General features: G+C 25.0%; 1 protein-coding gene across 1 annotated transcript in view; it reads right to left on the bottom strand.

Moving 5' to 3' along the window:
- The window catches only part of LOC100203767 (pre-B-cell leukemia transcription factor 1), a 41,720-nt gene extending 20,901 nt beyond the window's left edge, over positions 1–20,819 (bottom strand). Inside the window, exons 1-6 of the mRNA XM_065791579.1 lie at positions 20,471–20,819; positions 16,683–16,756; positions 16,227–16,435; positions 5,437–5,627; positions 4,820–4,955; positions 2,939–3,065 (exon numbers count right to left, since the gene is read on the bottom strand). Of these exons, the coding sequence (XP_065647651.1) occupies positions 2,939–3,065; positions 4,820–4,955; positions 5,437–5,627; positions 16,227–16,435; positions 16,683–16,756; positions 20,471–20,652 (919 nt within the window). The 5' untranslated portion in view covers positions 20,653–20,819. The remainder of the gene's footprint in view (positions 1–2,938; positions 3,066–4,819; positions 4,956–5,436; positions 5,628–16,226; positions 16,436–16,682; positions 16,757–20,470) is intronic.
- Positions 20,820–22,294: the final 1,475 nt, after the last annotated feature.

Below are 22,294 nucleotides of genomic sequence, written 5' to 3'. Positions count from 1 at the left end.
TTAAGTTTTTGTTTTTTCCAGTCAAATATAGTTTCATCTAACCAAATTTTGTTTCTTTTTTCAAATACTGCACTATTTGATTTTCTCCAATTTTTTTGGCTTCAGAAATGAATTTCGAAATTGCTTTCGGAAACAAAACTTCAAATTTTCGCATATATATCATCATTTTGCAGCAAATTATTTTTCTTTATATAATAATAATAAATATAATAATAATATAAGACATCTTCTATCCATTTTTAAATTACCGCCTATCAATTTAATAATTTTTTAGTTATTTTGTTATAAAGTAATTAAATTGCGGTATTGGTGCGGTAGTGGTGCAGTGGTAGAGCGCTCGCTTCATAAGCGAGAGATTCAAAGTTCAATTCCCACCATGTCCCTGGTAGTACCGCGCTCGACTAGTTTCTCTGCGCAGCAGCCTTGTTCGTCAAGGTTCGTGTTTCAAAGTTATAGTTGGGAGAGGGTTATAACTACAAGTAGCCTCCTCATCTGTAGTGGCCTTCTTGGCCTTGGGGAGGTGAATTACAAAACAAACAAAAAACAAAAAAACAAAAAAATAAGTATAATAATAAAGTAATAAAAGTAAGTAAATTAATATATTTTGTAATAGTTAAAATACTTTGTAAAACCATGAAAAGCTTTTTACGGTTTTTTTACGAGTCCTAATTAAGTATTTCACTGCCTTTCCTTTATTTCTGCAACTGTTCCTTCAAAGTATCAAATTAAACATAAAACGAAAAGCTTTATTAAACCATATGAACTAAATATAAAATGAGAAACCACAATATACTGTCTTTACTTTTCTCTACCTGCGAACTCTAATAATCACAAAATACATATAATTGTGTCATGATTTTGGCTGGCTTCTAAAACAAAGTAATAATAAAGCAAGTAAAAAAAGAAAATTATAAATATAAAAAAATTATTCTAATGTTTGATTTTCTGATTGTGGTAGAAAAAATGCTTATGTCTTTAAAAAAACAACAATAAAAAAACAACATCTTGATAGAAAAAATTTATACGATGACATCATATACTGAAACTGTTACAAATTAAACACACATGAAATAAATTATCAAGTCTGCAGATTACGGCTAACATTATGCAGACTCAGAGAACCAAAAAAATGGAGTCAGCAAGCTTCGAATACAACGAGAATTTTAAAAATAATGGTGTGCATTCATTATTTAGTTTTAATCAAAAAAATTTATAACAATTTATATAATTAACATGTCTTAAATATAAAGAATGATTTATGTCATTTTTTAAATTTCAAAATTTTTTTGTTTGGTTTTGCCACACTTTGACCGACTGTGCGTTGTGGAAAAAACTAAGTTTCAAAAACAAAGAAAGCAAAACTAACAAAATAGGAAATTAATATAAATCTAAATAAAAAAAAAGATTAAAAATAATTTAAATAAGTTGTATACTGCTTTTATTTCTTTAGAGTGGTTATTATTTTTAGCAAAAAAATTTGATAAAGCAAAGCAAAAAAAAAAAAAAAAAGAAGGAAAAAACTGTCTTAAGTTGACATTAAATATGATTTTATATTTTATTTGTATTTTATTTAAAAAGGAAAGCTAAAATATAAATTGCTATCTGTTTGTAAAACATATTTGTTTAATTTTAATGTAACAAGTACATATTGTTTCTATATAAAAACATCTATGTAATGCATGCGCATACTTTTATGTATAACTTTTTATTATATTATTGTATTTATTTGTCCATAGCTTTTATTTGTCCATAGCATACGCTTAGCTTATTTGAAAAAAGCATTTACTTCAAACACGAAGAGTCTGTAGTTTGAATCCCATCAACATTAATTCTTTTGAAATGTTTTTCTTTTAAATACTGCTGGTCATATATTTGAGTTGTAACCATTTATCTTTTCTTTTTTGTATATAAAAATCTTTTTATTGTACATTTAAAATGATACACATCTTTTCACATTCAGATTTCTTATACCATTTAAGCCTTTCAGTGTACTTTCTAAGTAAGGCACACACGTATATATAGTTTTTAAGCTTTAGTTAGGCCATGCCATCTACATATTTTTCACATAGCCTTAATTGTTTTATATAACTTTTTAATTCCTGTATGCTTTTGATCCCTGACCTTTTACCCCTATGTAATTTTGGATACTTGTTGCATTTTAACATTCGGCTCAGTGCGTTTAGTTCTACCTGACCCCTCCCTTTTAATCTACTATGTATTTGGTTAACAATTATCAATAATAATAATTATTAATTGATATGCAATTATCAATATTATTTATTATTAATTATTTACATATATATCACCAATAACATAGTTAACTAAAAGGAAGGGGAGAAAACAAAATTTTTTTTTGGATAAGGTGGAAAATGAACCACAGACATTCAGTGTATGAAGTGAATGCAATATCTAAATAAGCTAAATGTGCGTACACCAATAAACAAATAGATATAATTATATAATAAAAAAGTTATACATAAAAGTATGCATTACATAGACAATTTCATATAGGGACAATATATACTTGTTACATTAAAATTATATAAATATGATTTACAAACAGATAGCCATATATGTTTTTGCTTTCCTCTTTTAAAAAACAAACAAATAAAATATAGGAAAATTATTCATTTTTAATGTCAACTTAAAACTGTTGTTTTTTTTGCTTTGCCTTATAAAATTTTGTGGCTGAAAATACAAAACACTCTAAAGAAACAAAGATAAAAACAGTACATAGATTATTTAAATTATAGATTTTTTTTTACTTTTTGGAATTTATTTAAATAGAATAAATATTATTTAAATTTCCTATTTTATTAGCTCTGCTTTTTTTGTTTTTAAAACTTAATAGTTTTTTCTGACTCAATTGTTTTCATTAAACTTTTGTCTCTTTAACTCTTTAAGGTTTTTAAGAAAAAATAATTAAAAACTTTTTTACCACAATTATTTTTAATGCAATCTGAAGCAGGTGACGCCGTTGATTTTGCGTATAGAGTAGCTTCTTCTTGTGCTTTACCTATATTTTTCTTATACCTAATCCTCTTATTGCCAAACCAGTTTGAAACCTAAAAAAAAATACAATGAAGTGTTTATTTTTTGGGATAATTTAAAAGAATGTAATTATGAAAACAAAGCTGCACACAAAAACAAGATTTTCTTTTTTAAAACAACTTTACTTTTCAATTGGAGAAACAGGAGCTTGCTTGAGTAACAAGCAAGCTCCTGTTTCTAAATAAGGCTGCAAGCACTTAAAATCACTAAAAACACTATTTCATTACTACTTGAAATACTACTCGGAATTACTTAAAAGATGAGAGCTTTAGAACACGACAACAGTTGACAGAAGGCTAAAAAATGTAATTTAAATGAGTCAGGAAAACATGTAGAACTCCTAAGAATTGATACTTTGAAGGAACAGTTGCAGTAAAAAGATACAACTTTACTTCATACAATATCTTATTTTAGATGGTGGAACAAGAGATAATAGCTCACTTAAGCAGCAACCATTATAGCATTGTAGAAAGGAGATGCAACCTTATGAGTTTTTAAAGGGCTTAGAATTCACTAGCCATTGCAAGTTTTAAACCGTCACAGTAGAACAATCATATCATAAGCAGAAGTAAGAAAAACTTTAGCAATGGAAGCTGAAATGATTTGGATGTCAAACTTATATGTCTGCTTGAATCCAGATTACATTGGAGCCATGATTTTCAGAAGAGAGACAAAAGAAATCAGCCCAACAACCATTTCAAAGAGAATCATAAAAAAAATCCCAGTCAGCCTCAAGACAGTAGTAGTAAATTGTATTTGCCTTACTCCTGCTAATCAATCAAAACTAGTAACAAAGATCACTTTATGTGGCCTCAATGATGCATACCAAAAGCAGGAATATCTATATGGAACATGGCACTGGTAATATTCTGATATTTAAAAGCAGTTGATGGAACCAGCCTTCCTGGAAGCTACCATACCATGCAGAGTAAACCCTACTAGCAACTGGCCTCAGAATCATTTAATTATTTTTTAAAGTTGAAACCCCCATTAGGAGATAACAGGAAGAATTGCATAGCCATTACTAAATAGGCACAGGCAAAAACCTATCAGTAAAGTTAAGAAGATCAAGTGTTCAGCACCCTTGGCAGGAAACAATGTAACACAAGTCTAAGCTTGTGTTATCTTTTTAGATAAAAAAAAAAAGGATGCCTAGCTGGTCAGAAAATTTCTGTCTTAAACTAAAAGGCTTTTTTTAAGACAATAACTAGAGGCAGTTCAAATCTGCCGTAGATGAGTATTTAATTGAGACACCATCTTTAGACTTTGGTCAACCAAGAGTCTCAAGGTAGGGAAGTCCTACAAGACAGCAAGACATGTGTAACCTGTCTATTTGCATGGACAGGTTGCAATGAATTACATGACACCAAGAGGAAGATAATCATGTACAAAACACCAGGGACTACACAAAAGAAACAGGAAACAGACAAAAAAACTACATCACATATCCGGAACCATACAGAACAGATGCTATATAAAACTATATATCAGACGCTATTAAAATATCAGGAACTATGTAAAATATCAAAAACAAATATAAAACATTAGGAACTACACAAAATATTAGGAATTATATTAATAATATATCAAAAACTACATCATAATTCACAAACTATATGAAATATCATAAAGCACATAAAACATAAGGAAATACAAAAAATATCAAAAACTACACAATTATGATTATGATGATAATATTGAAAAGTTTTTTTTCAAAAATATTCAACTCAATTAGTAAAGATTCAAAAATATATAATAAAGACATTACCTGAGCAACACTTATTCCACAACTACGTGCTAGATCTTCTTTTGTTTCTTCTGATGGATAAGGATTACTCAAGTGAGAATAAAAGTACTCATTTAAAACTTCTGTTGACTGCTTACTGAAGTTCCTACGTTTACGCCTAAAATACAAAATAATAATAATAATAATAATAATCAAAAGGATACTTATTTACCATTGTAAAATATCATACAATGATATTCACAAACACTTAATAAAATATTTTTAAAATAATATTACACCTTTTTCATGCGGTCTTTGACAAAATCAATATACTTTAAGTTTGATAAAATAAAGTAGAACAAAATTTATTTATTATTTAGACAAAAGAATTATTGCTAATTTTTATTTTGAAAAAACTCTTTAAAAAAATTCTTTAGCATGGTTTTATAATAATACAAGCCAAATAATATAGCACAGATAACAGCACATTAAACAGGTAAACATACAAATATAGTAAAAATTTATTTTCAATTTGATTGACCAAAATTAATCAGGTTAATCAAAAGATTAACCTGATTAAGTCATTTTTGTGATACCAAGTGCTGATATTATTTATTATAATAAATAAAGTAATAGTAACTGTTGAATTGCAAATTAACCTTGCATCCAAAAACCGAGATCTAAGAATCATAACAGCCTCACAAGTGCTTTGTTTAAGTTGCAACTGAATAGAATTAAACTTTCGATGAATTATACTAACCATGCGATCAATTTCTTCTTTGGAAATAGGACGTGTACGCGATTGCTCACGAAGCAAGTTCATGACATGAGTAGTGAATTCAGCACAAGCCTAAATAAAATTAGAAATGATATTATCTTTAACTCCTGATCTTTAATTCACAATAACAAAAGCTTAAAGACATTCTTTTTTTCAATGATGTTTTATATCCAGATGTGGAATTATTTAGTAAGCATTAGTCATCGCTCACTAGTAAAAGTATATTAATGAAAATAACCCAAAAATAAAACTAATTACTAATTTGGCAACAAAAGAAAGAAATTTTATACTTTTATTATAAATCAAAGGATCTATTTACGATATAATAAAAAAATAATAATAATCAGGGATGCGGAGTATCAAAAGGACTCCGACTTTATATCTCTATTTTTTCCTGGTCTATGGCGTCAAGAAGCTCTAAACATGTTGGTTGACTTATGATCTTTTATAAGAAAATATTTTATGAGATTTAATGACATGAAAGTTATTGTTTTTAAGCTGGCAGGGACGAACCCAGACCTGTTTTTGTATAGCTGAAGCGGTATGGGCACCCAAAAATATATATACACACTACCATTCATAGTTATTCAAATGGTCATACTTATCAATATAAGATATCAAAGTTTTACTTACTATTGGGAGAGAAACTGAAAACAAAGACTACCTGATTTATATGTTATCTTCCTATTTATTAGGTTTACAAAAAAATTAATATATAATTCAATTAGATTAGTTTATAATTTACTTGCTTTTTAATCAACCTTAAAGACAATAACCACCATACATTCTTGGCATTCTACTTAACAATTTATCCAATTTGCAAAAGTCAATTTTATGCCACCAACTAATAAGTTTTGTCCACATCTTATGCATCATTAGGCATTAGTCTTTGACAATACTTTTAATTCCTCCTATAAAAATCTGATAGGAGAGTGATCTTGTGATTGGGGAGGCTAAATCATTCTATTCAATATTTGATCGTTCTCGAACTCAGTAGAATAATGTATAATACAATTTTTTGAAAATTATGTCCGGATTTAAGCTTAAAGTCATTTTCTTACAAAAAAGTAAATGGGTTCCATTAACACGTCTTTCCGAAGGTGTAGCATGATTTTTAAGTTTACAAGTAAACTACTTTTGTCATTACTCCCTCTATTTTTACTAAGTTACCAGTGGCATTCCAACTAAAACAGCCCCACACTACATTCACCATGTTGTACAGACAATTTTTTTTTTCCAGACTGGCTTTAAGATAAGATTGTTTAACTTATCTTAAAACCAAAGATTTAAAACTTTGACACACTGGTCCACATTTACAGTCATTGATGGTTTATATTTTACGTAGGTTAGCCCTTTTTAGTATTTTTATTATTCTTATAATTTTTATCAAAGCATTTTAATCAAAAAACTTTTAAATTATCTAATAGTGCGAAAATAAACATTAAAAAAAATTTATTAAAAATAGCATTTTTTAAAAAGTTATTGTCATTGGAATAATTTTGAACGGTAGTGTATATATATTTTTGCTATTTTATTAAAAATAGAAAAAAAAAATTTCAGTTTTAAATACAGTAGAATATAACTAATTTTCTGTTTATTTTAGCTATTCTATTTTTATAAAAAAAATGTTTTACGAAACTTAGTTTTAAAAACTTATTACAAATTTTTTTTTAACAAAGAGATGTATGAAAAATTTGCTTTTTTGAAAGATTTTAAAATATCCATTCAGAATAAAGTTAACTTTGTTTGTTGGCAATTAAGAGCGAACTATTTTTGAAAATAAATAGACAAATGTAAAAATTTCAGATCTAATAACAATCGCGTTAATTTAATTTTTAAATGAACTTTTGATCCTTAGCTTGTTATTTTATTTTACATAAAGTAAATAAAAAAACGAAATGTAAACTTTTTCAGAAAGTTTTGTTTCTTTTCCGTATTCTTTTTGACTTTAATAATAATAAAATAACTAGATCCTAATAAAATTTTATTAGGATCTAGGTATTTTTATGTTTTTAATTAAAAAAAAATTACACTTTTTTTTTTAATCATTAAGTTTACTGTAATTATCTCTTCTTTAATTATCTTTAATTTAAAAAGCGCCTTAAGAATCACTTTAAAAATTATTAACCATTAGTAAAAATTAAATGAACATATTTGCTAATATTTAAATCAAAATTAAAATTAAACTAATAGTAAATAGGTTAATTAAATGCTTGTATTTTTTATTTGAATAGTTACAGGCTTGGACAGGAATGGCGTGCAATCGAGCGCTATTGGTGACCACGCAATTGATTTTATTTTTTGACAACTTGACCATGATTGATTATATATTTTGATAACTTAAATATTTCAGAATTGCGATAAATGTAGAAACGCTAAGCTAAACTTAAACTACAAAAAAAAGTTTAAAAAAATTCTTAATGAAAAAAGAAACGAAAAAAAAATTCCTTACAAAAAAGTTATATAAGTTGTACGAAATAATAATATATATATAATTATAAAAAATATATAAAAAAGTTATAGTTATACGAAATAATAAAAGTTATATGAAAATTAGCACTAAAATAAAAACTTAAACAAAACTTTGCAAAACTTTGTTACGTTTTTTATTAGGTTTGAAATAAATGTTTTTAAAACTTATCTTTTTAAACGTTTTATTAAAGTTACGCAAAACGCTTTTAAATTAAGTAACAAATTACAACTAATGATTGTTTAATAAATGAACAAATTTTATCAAATTTATTAAAAAAATATTTATTGTTGTATATAATATTTTATATATATTTTTTAATATACTTTTTATATATTTTTTAATATATTTTTTATATATTTTTTAATATATTTTTTATATATTTTTATATACTTTTTATATATTTTTTATATATTTTTTATATAATTTGTATATTTATATATGTAACATTTATTTTTTCAAAAAGGTTGCAAAAAAAAAAAAATTGTTTAAAAAAATAACACAGTCATTTAAAAAAGTAATTTTAATAATTTCATGCTTTATTAGTAAGTCTAGTTAAAAAAAAGGTTTTAATTTTTTTTTATTTGTAAAAATAGGAAAAAATAAATAAAATACGCCTGCAATTTAAATAAAAATAAACTGCCAACAAGCAATTTAATTTTAATTTGAGCATTACAACTTAAGCGCTTCACACAATGAATTTAAAAATTATTATAAAAGATTTTAACTTATTCATTCCTATCATGATTGAAAAAAAAAAAAATTTTCAAAAAATAAAATGTTTGTTTAAAAGATTTAAAAAAATCAAAAGTTTAAATATAAAAATTAATTGTATCAACATTACAAAATGCTTCTAAACTTTTCCATTAATCAACAAAATACATGCTTATATAAGTAAATAAAGTTATTTTATATACTTGTATAATTCACATAAAATGTGTAAAAGCTAGTAGTCGGTTTTGAACTTATTCCTAAATAAAAGTAACTTCAAAAAAATTCTTTCTAAAGATAATGATTTAAAAGATTTTTAGGAAGACATGGAAAAATAGTTTCAAACGTTTAAATTTATAAAAAATTCATGCCTACATAAAAAAAACTTATATATTACATTTTTTATTAATTTACACACGGGTTTATGTAAACAATCCTTCTAGCAACTCCATGATATATGACCCCATTAAGATTTCGGAATCTTTTAATTCATTCTTTGTTTCAATTCCGAAAGAATTACAGAAAAAGATACACTTATCCAATACTGAGTTTAATAAATATCTTAAAAATCCTAATCTTAAATCAATATTCCTAAAACCTACAGACAAAAACAAAGTATTATCTATTATTCATTCTCTTAATGACAGCAAGGCTTCGGGACCTAACAGCATTCCAATACCTATTATAAAAGCTCTTGCAAATGATTTCTTTCCAGTACTTTCTGAACTATTTAATATGTACATCACTGGTGTATTCCCTGATATCTTATAAACTGCTTCTGTTATCCCAATTCATAAAAAAGACTCAAAACTTGAATGTAATAGCTACAGACCAATTTCATTATTATCAAATGTCAGCAAACTTTTAGAAAAACTTATGTATTCTTGTATTTACAACTTTTTGAATAATTCTGCTTGTTTTCATATTTGACAGTTTGGGTTTTGCTCAAATCACTCCACTTCTCATGCTCTTATTGGCATTACTGAAATGATTCGTGGTGCAATTGACAGTGGTTTCTTTGCTTGTGGTGTATTTATAGATCTTCAAAAAGCTTTTGATACGGTTGATCACATAAAGTTATTAAATATGGCGTTCCACAAGGTTCCATTCTTGGACTGTTATTGTTTTTATTATATATAAATGATTTATCTTGTTCATTAAAAAATTTTAAGGTATATCATTATGCTGGTGATACCAATCTTTTATATATCAACAAATCACTTACGACTCTTTGTAAAAAAAGTTAATAAAGATCTTCATCGCTGGTAAGTAACTGGTTAAATAGTATTCATATTTCATTGAATGTCAATAAAACTGAATGCATTATTTTTCATTCCCCTCAAAAAACTAGTGATAATATTAAAATTAAAATTAACAGAAAAAAACTTTTTCTGTCAAAATATATAAATATCTTGGAGTATATCTTGATGAAAACCTATCTTGGTATAATCAATTGTTATATCTTAAAAAAAAAACATACATGAGCTAACAGTATGCTTTCTCTAATTTGTTAATATGTTCCTATCCAAACTCTTCGAATGGTTTATTCTTCTTCGTTCTCTTCTGACCTTTGCTATTGTTGTATTGTTTGAGGTCAAAAAAGTAACTTTTTACTTAATGGCATAACTAGTTTACAACGCGCATCTAATAAAATAATGACGTTTTCACTAATGAGATCTGATATCTGAAAATATTTTCTGAAATAAAAGTCATAAAACTCCATGATCTTGTAAAGTTTTACAATTGTCTTTTTGTGTTTGACTTACTCCAAAATAAACTACCAAACTCTTTTTAAAATTTTTTTTATTAAAACAAATGAAACTCACAATCATCACACCAGGAATACAGAAAATAGTAAGCTGTACTCTTCTTTTTTCAACACAATTAAATATGGTAAGTTTTCCATAAAACAACAATGTATTTCCCAATGGAACCAGTGTATTCCTGCATTAAAAAAAAGTTTAAAAAAAATATCCCCTTGTTACGAATTATTTACTGCTCAACAGAGTTCAATTAAAAAAATATTGTTGGAGTGTATTTTATTATAATTTCTCTCTGTACTTAAGTTACCTTTGATATATAATTTCTTTAACCAACAAGTGGTTTGATTTTTGCTTTATTTATTATTTATCTTTATTGTATTTATTTATTATTGTGTTATTATTGCTAGATTTTATGTTATTATTATATTTAGTTATTATTTATGATATATACATACAATTTATATTGTATTATAATTACTCTTCATATTATTGATACTTTATTATTATTATTATCATTACTTTGTATTATTACTATAATTATTACATATATCATTATTATTTGTTTAACAATCTTTTCTTTTTTTTCTCTCTTATTTATACTTTGTATGTTTTCTAGGTGTCACTCCATTGACTAGTTTGTAAATATATGAGTGACACCTAACCAAATTCTATTTATTTATGATCAGCATTTGTAAATTTTTATTGATATGGTTGAATATAAAAAAGCCGAAACAGAAAGAAACTGAAATTTCGGGTACTCAAATTTGGTGCCAAAACCAAAATTTTGGCAAATATTTTACCAAAACCGATACGGAAAATTGGGCTAGTCAAAATATATTTTATAAGAAAAATTTATTTAAAAATGCAATTTTACATTTTTTGTTTTTTTATACCTGTATTATGTTAAAATTAATTACACATGTATCCCAAATTAATATTTAATAAAATAATTAGCAATATAAGTTAATAGCGAAATTTAACAACTGGTAGATTTTCTCCGCAAAACAAGATTTTTTGAGGTATTTAGCAAAAATTCTCAATATTTTTGCGAAAATTCTTAAAATATTTTGTGAAAAATCTAAACAATAACTGCTTTTCTAAATTAGATAAATATCGGCTTTCAGTTTGTTTTACAACCGAAATTTTAGTTTATACCAAATTTATAAAAAGTGCCAAAACCGAAATTTTGGTATCCGTTCATATTGAAATTTCTGCCAAAACTGATACCGAAACAGGTTTTGGTCGATCACTAATAGTGGTATACTTTTAGTTTTGTAACACCTTTTTAATACGTAAGGACTAATACCATCAACACCAATAGCTTTATTAACATCAAGTTTTTGCAGTATTCTTTTTAATTGTATTACAACTAGTTATACAATTTATATCAACAAGCAATGTACTCTTCCTTTTAGGTATTACATTTGAAGTATTTTTTTGCATCTTCATTTACAAATACAAATTAAAACTATTAATCAACATAATTTCTATATCGTCACTGCTGATTAAAAAAATTCTTTCCATATCATAAAAAGAGGTTAATCCTTTTTTAATTTTATGGAAATATTTGCATTGTTAAATTTATTGCAGTTTAATCATTTTATGTTAACCAGTTGCTTTACTAATTTGTCTAAGGTATGACTTTAGTAGTACATAAAGCAAGCCCTGAACATAGCTTAATAGCTATGTCATAGCTCAAAATATGTGTATATATATATATATATATATATATATATATATATATATATATATATATATATATATATATATATATATATATATATATATATATATATAAATTAGTAAGAACACTTACCTAATTTTTGATTACTTCAACACTGTGTTTCACCATCAGTAGGTTCATCAGGAAGAATCCTGATGAACCTACTGATTTTTACTAGTTTATTATTGCTCTGTTCTGTTGAACATTGAGCACTCTGTAGAATACACTAACATAATTTATATATATATATATATATATATTATATATATATATATTGTATATATATATATATATATGTATATATATATGTATACATATATATATATATATATATATATATATATATATATATATATATATATATATATATATATATATATATATATATATATATATATATATATATATATATATATATATATATATATATATATATGTAAATTATGTTAGTGTATTTTACAAATAGAGTACTCAATGTTCTTAAAGAACAGAGCAATAATAAATTAGTAAAAACACTTATCTAATTTTTGATTACTTCAACACTGTGTTTCACCATCAGTAGGTTCATCAGGAAGAATCCTGATGAACCTACTGATTTTTACTAATTTATTATTGCCCTGTTCTTTAAGAACATTGAGCACTCTGTAGAATACATTAACATAATTTATATATATATATATATATATATATATATATATATATATATATATATATATATATTATATATATATATATATATATATATATATATATATATATATATATATATATATAAACCTATTTCAGTTGCCCGCAGGACATACAGGAAAAAACTGGAGGATACACCACTGATATATATGTGTGTGCACGCATATGAATGTATATATGTATTTATGTATATATATATACATATATATATATATATATATATATATATATATATATATATATATACATATATATATATATATATATTTAATATAAATATATATATATAATATATATATATATATATATATATATATATATATATATATAATATATATGTATATATATAACATATATACATTTATATATATATATATATATATATATATATATATATATATATATATATATATATATATATATATATATATATACATATACATATATATATAAATATATATATATATATATATATATATATATATATATATATATATATATATATATATATATATATATATATATATATATATATATATATATATATATAAGTGCGATTGCATGCAATTATATGACCACGCTAAAAATACTTTGTTTTGATGATTTGACCACAGCTTTTGACATGTTTTCAAAATTTAAAAATGCGCTATAAAAAATTACCTAAGTTTATCTAAACAAAAACTTCAAAAAAGAAAAAAATCTTAACAAAAGAGAAAATAAAAAAATACTTAACTAAAGCAAAAGCACAATATATTTTTTAATATATATTGGGTCGGGGAATAAGTTTGTTCGGTTTTTTTCAAAGAGCTTTCTTTAAACAAAAAACAATAATTATAACAATAAATTAATCAATAAAGTATTTGCCGTTACTGTTTACTATCTCCTCCCAACTCTCGACCAATTTGTTGATGCCGCTCCAGCAAAAATCACCTGGTCTGGTGTTGAAGAAGTTGTTGATCCAGTTTTTGAAGTCCTCTTTGCTGTCCAAGTTAACATTCCCTCATTTGATTCAACAAGGAGCGGAAAAGGTGATAATCTGTTGGCGCAAGGTCCGGAGAGTATAGTGGATGTTGAAGAACCTCCCATTCAAGCTCTTGGAGTGCAGTTTTGACAACTTTTGCAACATGGGGTCTGGCATTGTCATGGAGCAAGAATACTTGGCCTTGTCGGTCAGGTCTTTTCAGTTGCACAGCCTCATTTACATGGCATAGTTGGGCAATGTAGAGCTTTTTGTTGACCGTTGCATTCCTTTCAAGCATTTCCCAGTGTATGATGGTTTCTCACAAAACGCAGATCATGGTCTTTTACGAGAGGAGATTTTGCTTGACTCTCAGCGTTGGCGTGACTCCTGGGGCCACCCACTCCTTTTCTTTGTTTCATATTGACATACAGGCACCATTTCTCATCTCCCATGTTAATTCGATACAAAAAGCGCAAATTATGGCCAAGTGTTACTCAATCGCGCTCAAAGTGTTGAGCAGCAATTTGAAGACAATTTTCTTTGTTGACTTCATCAGACTTGTTAGGCACCCAGGCTCCGAGCTTTTTGGCAACACCCATTGAGTGAAGATGATTGAGAATCATCTTATGATCACAGTTCATTCTTTCGGCTGATTCACGACTTGTTTGCAACCATCTTCCTTCAAAAGTGCCTTAAGATACTCCTCATTGAATTCTGTGGGTTGTCTACTGCGAGGTATGTCTTCGAGGTCAAAATCGTCATTTTTGAACTTCGCAAACCACTTCTGTGCTGTGCGCTCACCTATGACACCTTTTCCATATACATTGCATATGTCACAAGCGGCTTCAGCTGCTTTTTGATTGCAATAAAAAGCGAAGAAAAGTAGGTGTCAAAAATGCTGAATTTTGCCACCTGGGTATTCCATTTTTGAGGGTGGAAAATAGGAAAAACTAAAATTATTCAAAAAAGCAAATAACATAGTTCTATAGAGCAGAAAAGGCTCTGTCTAATGAATACAAACACTTTACTCAACAACAAACAAATCCTTTAAATAATCATCTCTGAAAAAACCGAACAAACTTATTCCTCAACCCAATATAATATATAACCCTACTAAAACAAAACTCAACAAACTAAAATGCTTAGTTAATTTAAATCATATTTTTAATTACATTCAAAATAATTTTTTATCTTTTTTAATATTTAGAACATTAATAAACACTAGTAAACAAAGAATTTTTTACTTTTAATGATTGGTTAAAATATACTCACACTTGATTTGAATTAAAGTGTTTTTTTTACTAATTTAGAAATGTCGGTTTCCATGTAAATGTACACAAGTAAATATTTACGTGAAAAACATTTCATTCTTTGTACATTTGCACTTTGTTTTTTTGTTTTTTTAAATTTGTTTCAAAAGATTAACATTTATCATTAAAAATACATAATTATACAAGTAAGTTTCGTTACTTCATTAAAAAGCGTTTCAATAATATAAAAGCATTAAAGATCAAACTTATTTAATTGTAACAACTTTCTGAAACATTTGTCTTTCTTTTCAACAAAATTTTACTTATCTTTTTAAATATATTAACTTTAATTATTCTTACTAAGATTCGTTAAAAAGACTTTTGTTGTCACAGAATGCCGTCGTTTATAAAAACAAATAATTGTTTATTTCTTAATAACATTTATTATAGAAAAATGCATACTTAAATAATTTATATAATATATATTTAAAATACTATATACAACTGTCAATTATACTTTAAAAAAAAAAATCATTATCAGTAAATTGTTACTTTATTTAAAAGTGTTTCGCAAATATAAAAACGTTTGTTAAGAAGTTTTGATGTAATTTATTCACTCAAGGTATAATTCAGAATACTTTCATTCAGGGCGTTTTTTAAAATATTTTTTGAAATAGCCGCAGTCAAATCATCAAAGCAAAATGCGATTTGCCTGGTCATATAATGACTTGCATATATATATATATATATATATATATATATATATATATATATATATATATATATATATATATATATATATATATATATATATGTATATATATATATATATGTATATATATATATATATATATATATATGTTTATGTATATATATATATATATATGTATATATATATATATATATACATATGCACACAATTATTATATATTATATATATATACATAGATATATATATATATATATATATATATATATATATATATATATATATATATATATATATATACATATATATATATATATATATATATACATATACACACAATTATTACAGTTACAATTTAAAATATTATTTTATTTTATTAACATATTAACAGTTTTACCTGTTCATACTTTTCTAGTTCAGTTTGATATATTTGACGAATTTGAGATAACTTCATCTTGTAATCACTGCTTTCAATATGGCTATCATGAGAAGAAATTGTTTCAGGACTAGTTTTATCAACTGCAACACCTTCAGCTAACAACATGTTGTCTAAACGAACCATCTGAGGATCTACTGGATCATCCATCTGATTACACATATTCATAGCTTTAAAAAAAAAATGTATTTTAATTATACATTTTGATATTCACATAGTATTTTAATACATCGTATTAAAATACTATGTGAATATCAAAATGTATAATTAAAATACAATTTTTTTTTAAGCAATGAATATTTAAAAATTTTATACTTGTGAGTAACATCAATTTGTAAATTGATATTACTCACGAGTATCAAAATTTAATAAAGTTAAGCATATTAAACTTCTTGCAAAAAAAAAAGACAAGCACACCTGTTTTTTCTTTGATTTCACACAAAACAGTGAAAAGAGCAGACTTCATTCTATGACAATTTAGTGCGTGCTTTCTAAAGTAGAGTTTGAAACCAGAAAAAATAACAACGTTAAAGACTACAGTTTTTAATAATTCTATAAAATATAGTTTACTTTTCTTTTTTAATTCAGCAATCATTGATAACGCACATACCTGTTGAAATTTGTGCATGAAACTGGTTAGATCTTAGTTTCATAAAAAGTTCTTTTTTACCATATTAAAATGCCAAATATATTTTGACAGCATAATCTCTGTCAAAATTTATTTGACAGTTATAAGAAAAAAATATTAATTTTAATTGAATTGGTCTATTCTAAAAACTGCACCTGCCTACAACAATATTTCTTAAATACCTAAAATTATAACCAATTTGGATCGAAAAAACTCACTAAACAAAAATGCATAATTTCTAAATGTAGAAATAAAAAAAAGTATCTTTTAAAAAACCATAAAAACAAATGTCCGAACTAAACTAATGAATCTAAAGAAGGTGAAACAAACTAACGAGTCAGTAAATGTATCTACTTATCCAGGCCTTGTTATGAGATTTTGCTGTGTAACACAAAAGGGTAACGTAAGTAAATATAACTTTACTCAGTATACATATTTAAATCATTAAAAGTTAAATTATGTCAGTTGCCTATTTTAAAGTACTGCATTGTAATTAAATTTAATTTAAAACCACATTAAAAACTATTTAAAGTCTAGATACCTTTAAATTAAACAATATTGTTATAATTATCAAATTGTTATAATTATCAATTATTAAAAATTATCAATGAAATTTAAATAGGTTGTTTGTAGAAAAAAAAACTTATTTTTAAAAACATTCATAACACAAGATTATTGTCTTTTGATTGTTTTCTCGCATTTTAGTTTTTTAATGAGGGGGCAATTATTTATGGGTGAACTTCAAAAAAAAAAAACAAAAAAAAAAACTAACAACAATTTTTTTTTTAACATTTTAAACTAGTTAATCATTTCTAATCAAATCATTTCAAATTTTTTAGATTGATCATTTCTGATCAATTCAAAAAATTGATGATAATAAAAAACTTGTTGAAAAGCAGATTTAAAACTAAATAAATTATCTTTTCATAAATTTGTTACATAAGGTTTACTTAAAAAAGTCTCTTAAATCATTTTTCCTTCAGGCTTGATTATGGTCTATCCGGTAATGCATTTATATACAGCATTACAAGCATTAAGCACTTTACTATATAAGCACTTTTGAAACAGGATTAAAAAATTTATTGATTTGAAACTATAAATAAACAAAATAGTTGAATGTAAAATAAACAAAAAAAGTAACTTAAATTTAATATAAAGAATTTTCTTTTCTTTAACATAGTTTAGATATTTTAAAAGTAAAAAAAAAAAAATTGTAAAATAGAGCACTTAAAACTTTTAAAAAATTTAAATTAAATTTAATAAAACAAATTTAAATTTATTAATCTTTAATAACTGACTCAATTTGAATAAAATAAAACAAAATTTAAATTGAAACTTTTTAAAAATGGAAAATAGAAAAAAATTTATTTAACTATCTGTTTTTTTATCAACACCAAAAATCAATTTTACAATAAGAATGAAAATATTTTTTTACAATTACTAATTACTGTTTAACCTTTTCAGCGTAAACTCAAAAGACAGAAAAATATTTTTACAAGCATATATATATATATATATATATATATATATATATATATATATATATATATATATATATATATATATATATATATATATATATATATATATATATATATATATATATATATATATATATATATATATATATATATATATATATATACAAATATATATGTATATATATCTTAGTTTGTCACTGAACCAACATTTATCAATAATACACTTTAGCCTGATGCTATATCATGACCTTGATCATATTAAATGTTACTATTGATCCCTTGCTTGGTTGTAAGAAACAACCTTCACAATATTTTTCACTTTTGGGATTTTAGACTTGAATCATTAATCAAAACTTTCAGACTACACAAAAGTCAAGTATCCTATGTCAGAATTTAACTGCCATCTATATAAATATTTTGTATCAAAGAATGATAGGTATTTCATCCAAGAACAAAATAAGTTTAAAACTCAACCACACAATGAACATAGACATGTAAAAGTTATTAATATAACTTTTAAATCTCTCTAAAAATGTAAGTTTTACATGCCAAATTAACTTATATTTAATATATTGGTAAAAACTATTACAATGTTTCAAGACTGCAATATATCCAGTGCTGAAAAAATACCCTCTGGGCCTTAAGCTAAATCGATTTTCAGGGGCCTCAAATATATTTTGAATAAAAAAACATTATACAGTATATATAACTTTAAACTGTTTCATTGTTTGCTTTTGTATCTTTAACTCCCTAGTTTAGCGTTACTGCTTTTATATAGCTTTGTTCTAGAATTCCAAAAAAAATTGCAAAAAAAACTTTAAGGGATTTAAAAAGATTTTTGGTGTTGCTGATTGTGCACAATTGTTAATGATTGTGCACATTGAATTTTACAAAATGGTAATTGTCCAGAAGGAATTGTTATGTATTACAGACATGAAAGTAATATTTTTTAATAACTCCCTCAAAATTCTAGCAAACATTTTTTGAATCCAATTTGGAGCCTAGTTCAGCTATGGGAGTTTTAAATTTATTTATTTCACATAGTTAATTTTATAGAAATAAATTGCTTATAAGTATTTTAAATAAAAAACATATGTTCAACATATTTTAATGAGAAACTGTAGTATTAAGTATTTCTAGCTAAATTAGCTTTTAGAAAATCATTATCTAATTTATAAATGAATGGTATGGTAATTTATGGTAATGGTAATAGTAAAATGAATGGTACATTAACACAAGAAAAATATAAAGTATTTAAAACTTTTATACTAAAACATTTAGCCTAAAACATTTTTATTCTTTTAGTTACATCCTATTACAATAGTAGTAATTGTTTAAAACCCAAGCTTCTAAGAAGAAAAAAAATAAGTAAGAAAATCAATGCATTGAAGTGGAATTCTTAAAGTCACTTTACTTTAGGCTTAAAGATTTAAGCACTTTTCCTTTATTTTTTGATAATCAATTATTCTATTATTTGGTTTTTGGCAATTCTAACTAGTTGCTTTTTTGTAATTTATGTAGGTAAAAATACTAACAGGAAACAAAACCATTTATTTTTAATTTTAGGTTTGATCAATGAAACTATAATCTAATTTAAAAACATCCATCGTTATTTTATCCATTAAAAACAACTAAGTTATTTGAAATAAGCAATTAAATATACCATATAAATTAATTACAATTTAAGAATATATATATATATATATACATATTTTTTTTTTTTTTTACATTTTATCAAATATCAATCACAAATAATCAAAAATCAATTTCATGTTAATGAAATTTTTTAAAATCAATTTGTCATTATACTTTAAAAGCTAAAAAAAAGTACTACCTAGCTTAAGAACAGCTTAAAAAAATTTTATCAGTTCTACATCTATTGTATTATAGAAATATTTATATTTTATTCAGTATTATTTTTAAAATTATTTTAAATTAAATTATTTTATGTAAATATGCAAGTCTGCCAGTGTCATATATAACTGAACAATTTAATAAGTTTATTTTAAAAATAAATTTATTAAATTGAACAGTTATATATGATACTGGTAGATTTGCATATTTACTTAAAAATACGAGAACTTATAGTCCCTAACCTGGCTTGAGCTTCATCTAAAGATTGATCAGTTATATTCATAATTTGCTGCAAAATATCTCCTATTTCCTGTTTGCGTAATTCAGGAATGTCATCTTCTTGATTCATAGTGGAAATCTGAGATTCTGAAATAATATTTGATGAGCATTGACCCATTAGTCGCCCAGATGATATATTAGCCATTTTTAACCAATTTTGACTTTCAGTTAAATACGAATTAGAAACGCCATGATAAATAAAAACTCAGTTAAAACATATTGAACTAAAACATGACAAAACGTGTTAATAAACTTGAAAAATTTAATTACGTTTCAGGCCTAAGGACGGGAGTTTTACGAGCAAAACCCGTTAATAAAATTATATCAAAAACAAAATATTATCCTTTTTTGTACTAAAAAACGGAAATAAACATTTTAAATTAAATTAAATCTGCACAAGATTCATTTCGAAACAGAACTAACAATCTATAGTTTACTGAACTATTACATTTATATAAAAAAGTTTTTTTTCCGCTTTTTAATACAAAAAAATATATAATTTTTTAGCAAATGTTTTTGCTAATGTATTTTCTTCTTCTTAGTCTTTATAATAAGTTACGGTATTTAACAGTGCGTAATTAAAGTTCATGCTGACCGAACCCGTAAAAATACGTCTTTGTTAGTCTTTTTCTGTCTTCGTTAGTCTTTTTTAGTCTTTTCTTTGTTAGTCTATTCACACCGACTTTTTCTATATTTAATATGCACACCTTTTCCGCATACATAGAGCTTATAAAGATTTAAAATTAAGTTTGTTTTTCTCCTAAACGCATATCATTAATAGCTCAGTGATTCAGTGCGTTGTTATCAGTATCGTTTCAGTAGAGGGAGGTGGAAGGAAGGGGCGGTTAAGACCTTTCCTTAGCGTAATAAATTTTGAAATTTTTCCATCTGGCTTATATATTTAGATCAAAAAAAAATAGTAATAAAGCAAGAAAAAAATTTCTTTTTGTTTAAATAAAATTTTAAAGTTTCTCATTTTTATAGATAATAAATACGATTGTTCCATATACTGCCTGTAAACTCAACATACACTAAAGACTTTTGCACTTAGAGACATTTGTACGTAATGCTATGCAAGTGGCAGAACTGAGAAGATCTTAGACAACTAAAACCTATAGACAGGTGGGGGAGAGGGTGTCTGCATATGGCTCGTATGAGTTGGGGGGCAGGTAGTTCATTGAAAAAGTAAGGAGACACTAATTAAAGAAATGTACCATAAAATATTGTGTAGGCAGGTTAAAAGCGTTGGTGTACTTTACTACTCAAAAAGGTTTAAGCAGAATGGTTGAAGGCGGGGAGGGGGGGGGTTAAATGAGTGTTAAAATAAAAGTTAACGTACTTTATAGACGACCCCTTAGCTTTAAAACGCTAATACAAAGTTAAGCCAAAATTATTACTATTAATTTTTTTTTTTTTTTCCAATTTGGTTTGTTTACAATGACAGGGATTGGCTTCGTAATATTTACAAGGTTTGTCTCCAAAATATACCGTATATAATATAGTGATATATTTACAAATAAGTGGCTTTATACCTAAATTTACATTCTGGGTAGTTTAAATATGTTAGGGAATTATCTCTTGATATGTTTCTTAAAAACTTCACATTATATAGACTGTTAAAGGTTCAAACTACTATAAAAAATTTAGTAATTTTTATTATTCAAAATTAAAAACAGAAAGCATTTAATAATGCTGTCGTACCAAACTCAAATTTTGGATGTAAGATAGTTACAGCTTTAGCTTCTTGATGGTTATTTGCAATTTACATTTGTAATATACTTAACCGT

This window comes from Hydra vulgaris, chromosome 02 (assembly GCF_038396675.1).
Source record: "Hydra vulgaris chromosome 02, alternate assembly HydraT2T_AEP".
Classification (NCBI taxonomy): Eukaryota; Metazoa; Cnidaria; class Hydrozoa; order Anthoathecata; family Hydridae; genus Hydra; species Hydra vulgaris.
The sequence above is the reverse complement of the archived record's forward strand: the minus strand, read 5'-3'. Positions and strand labels throughout refer to the sequence as shown.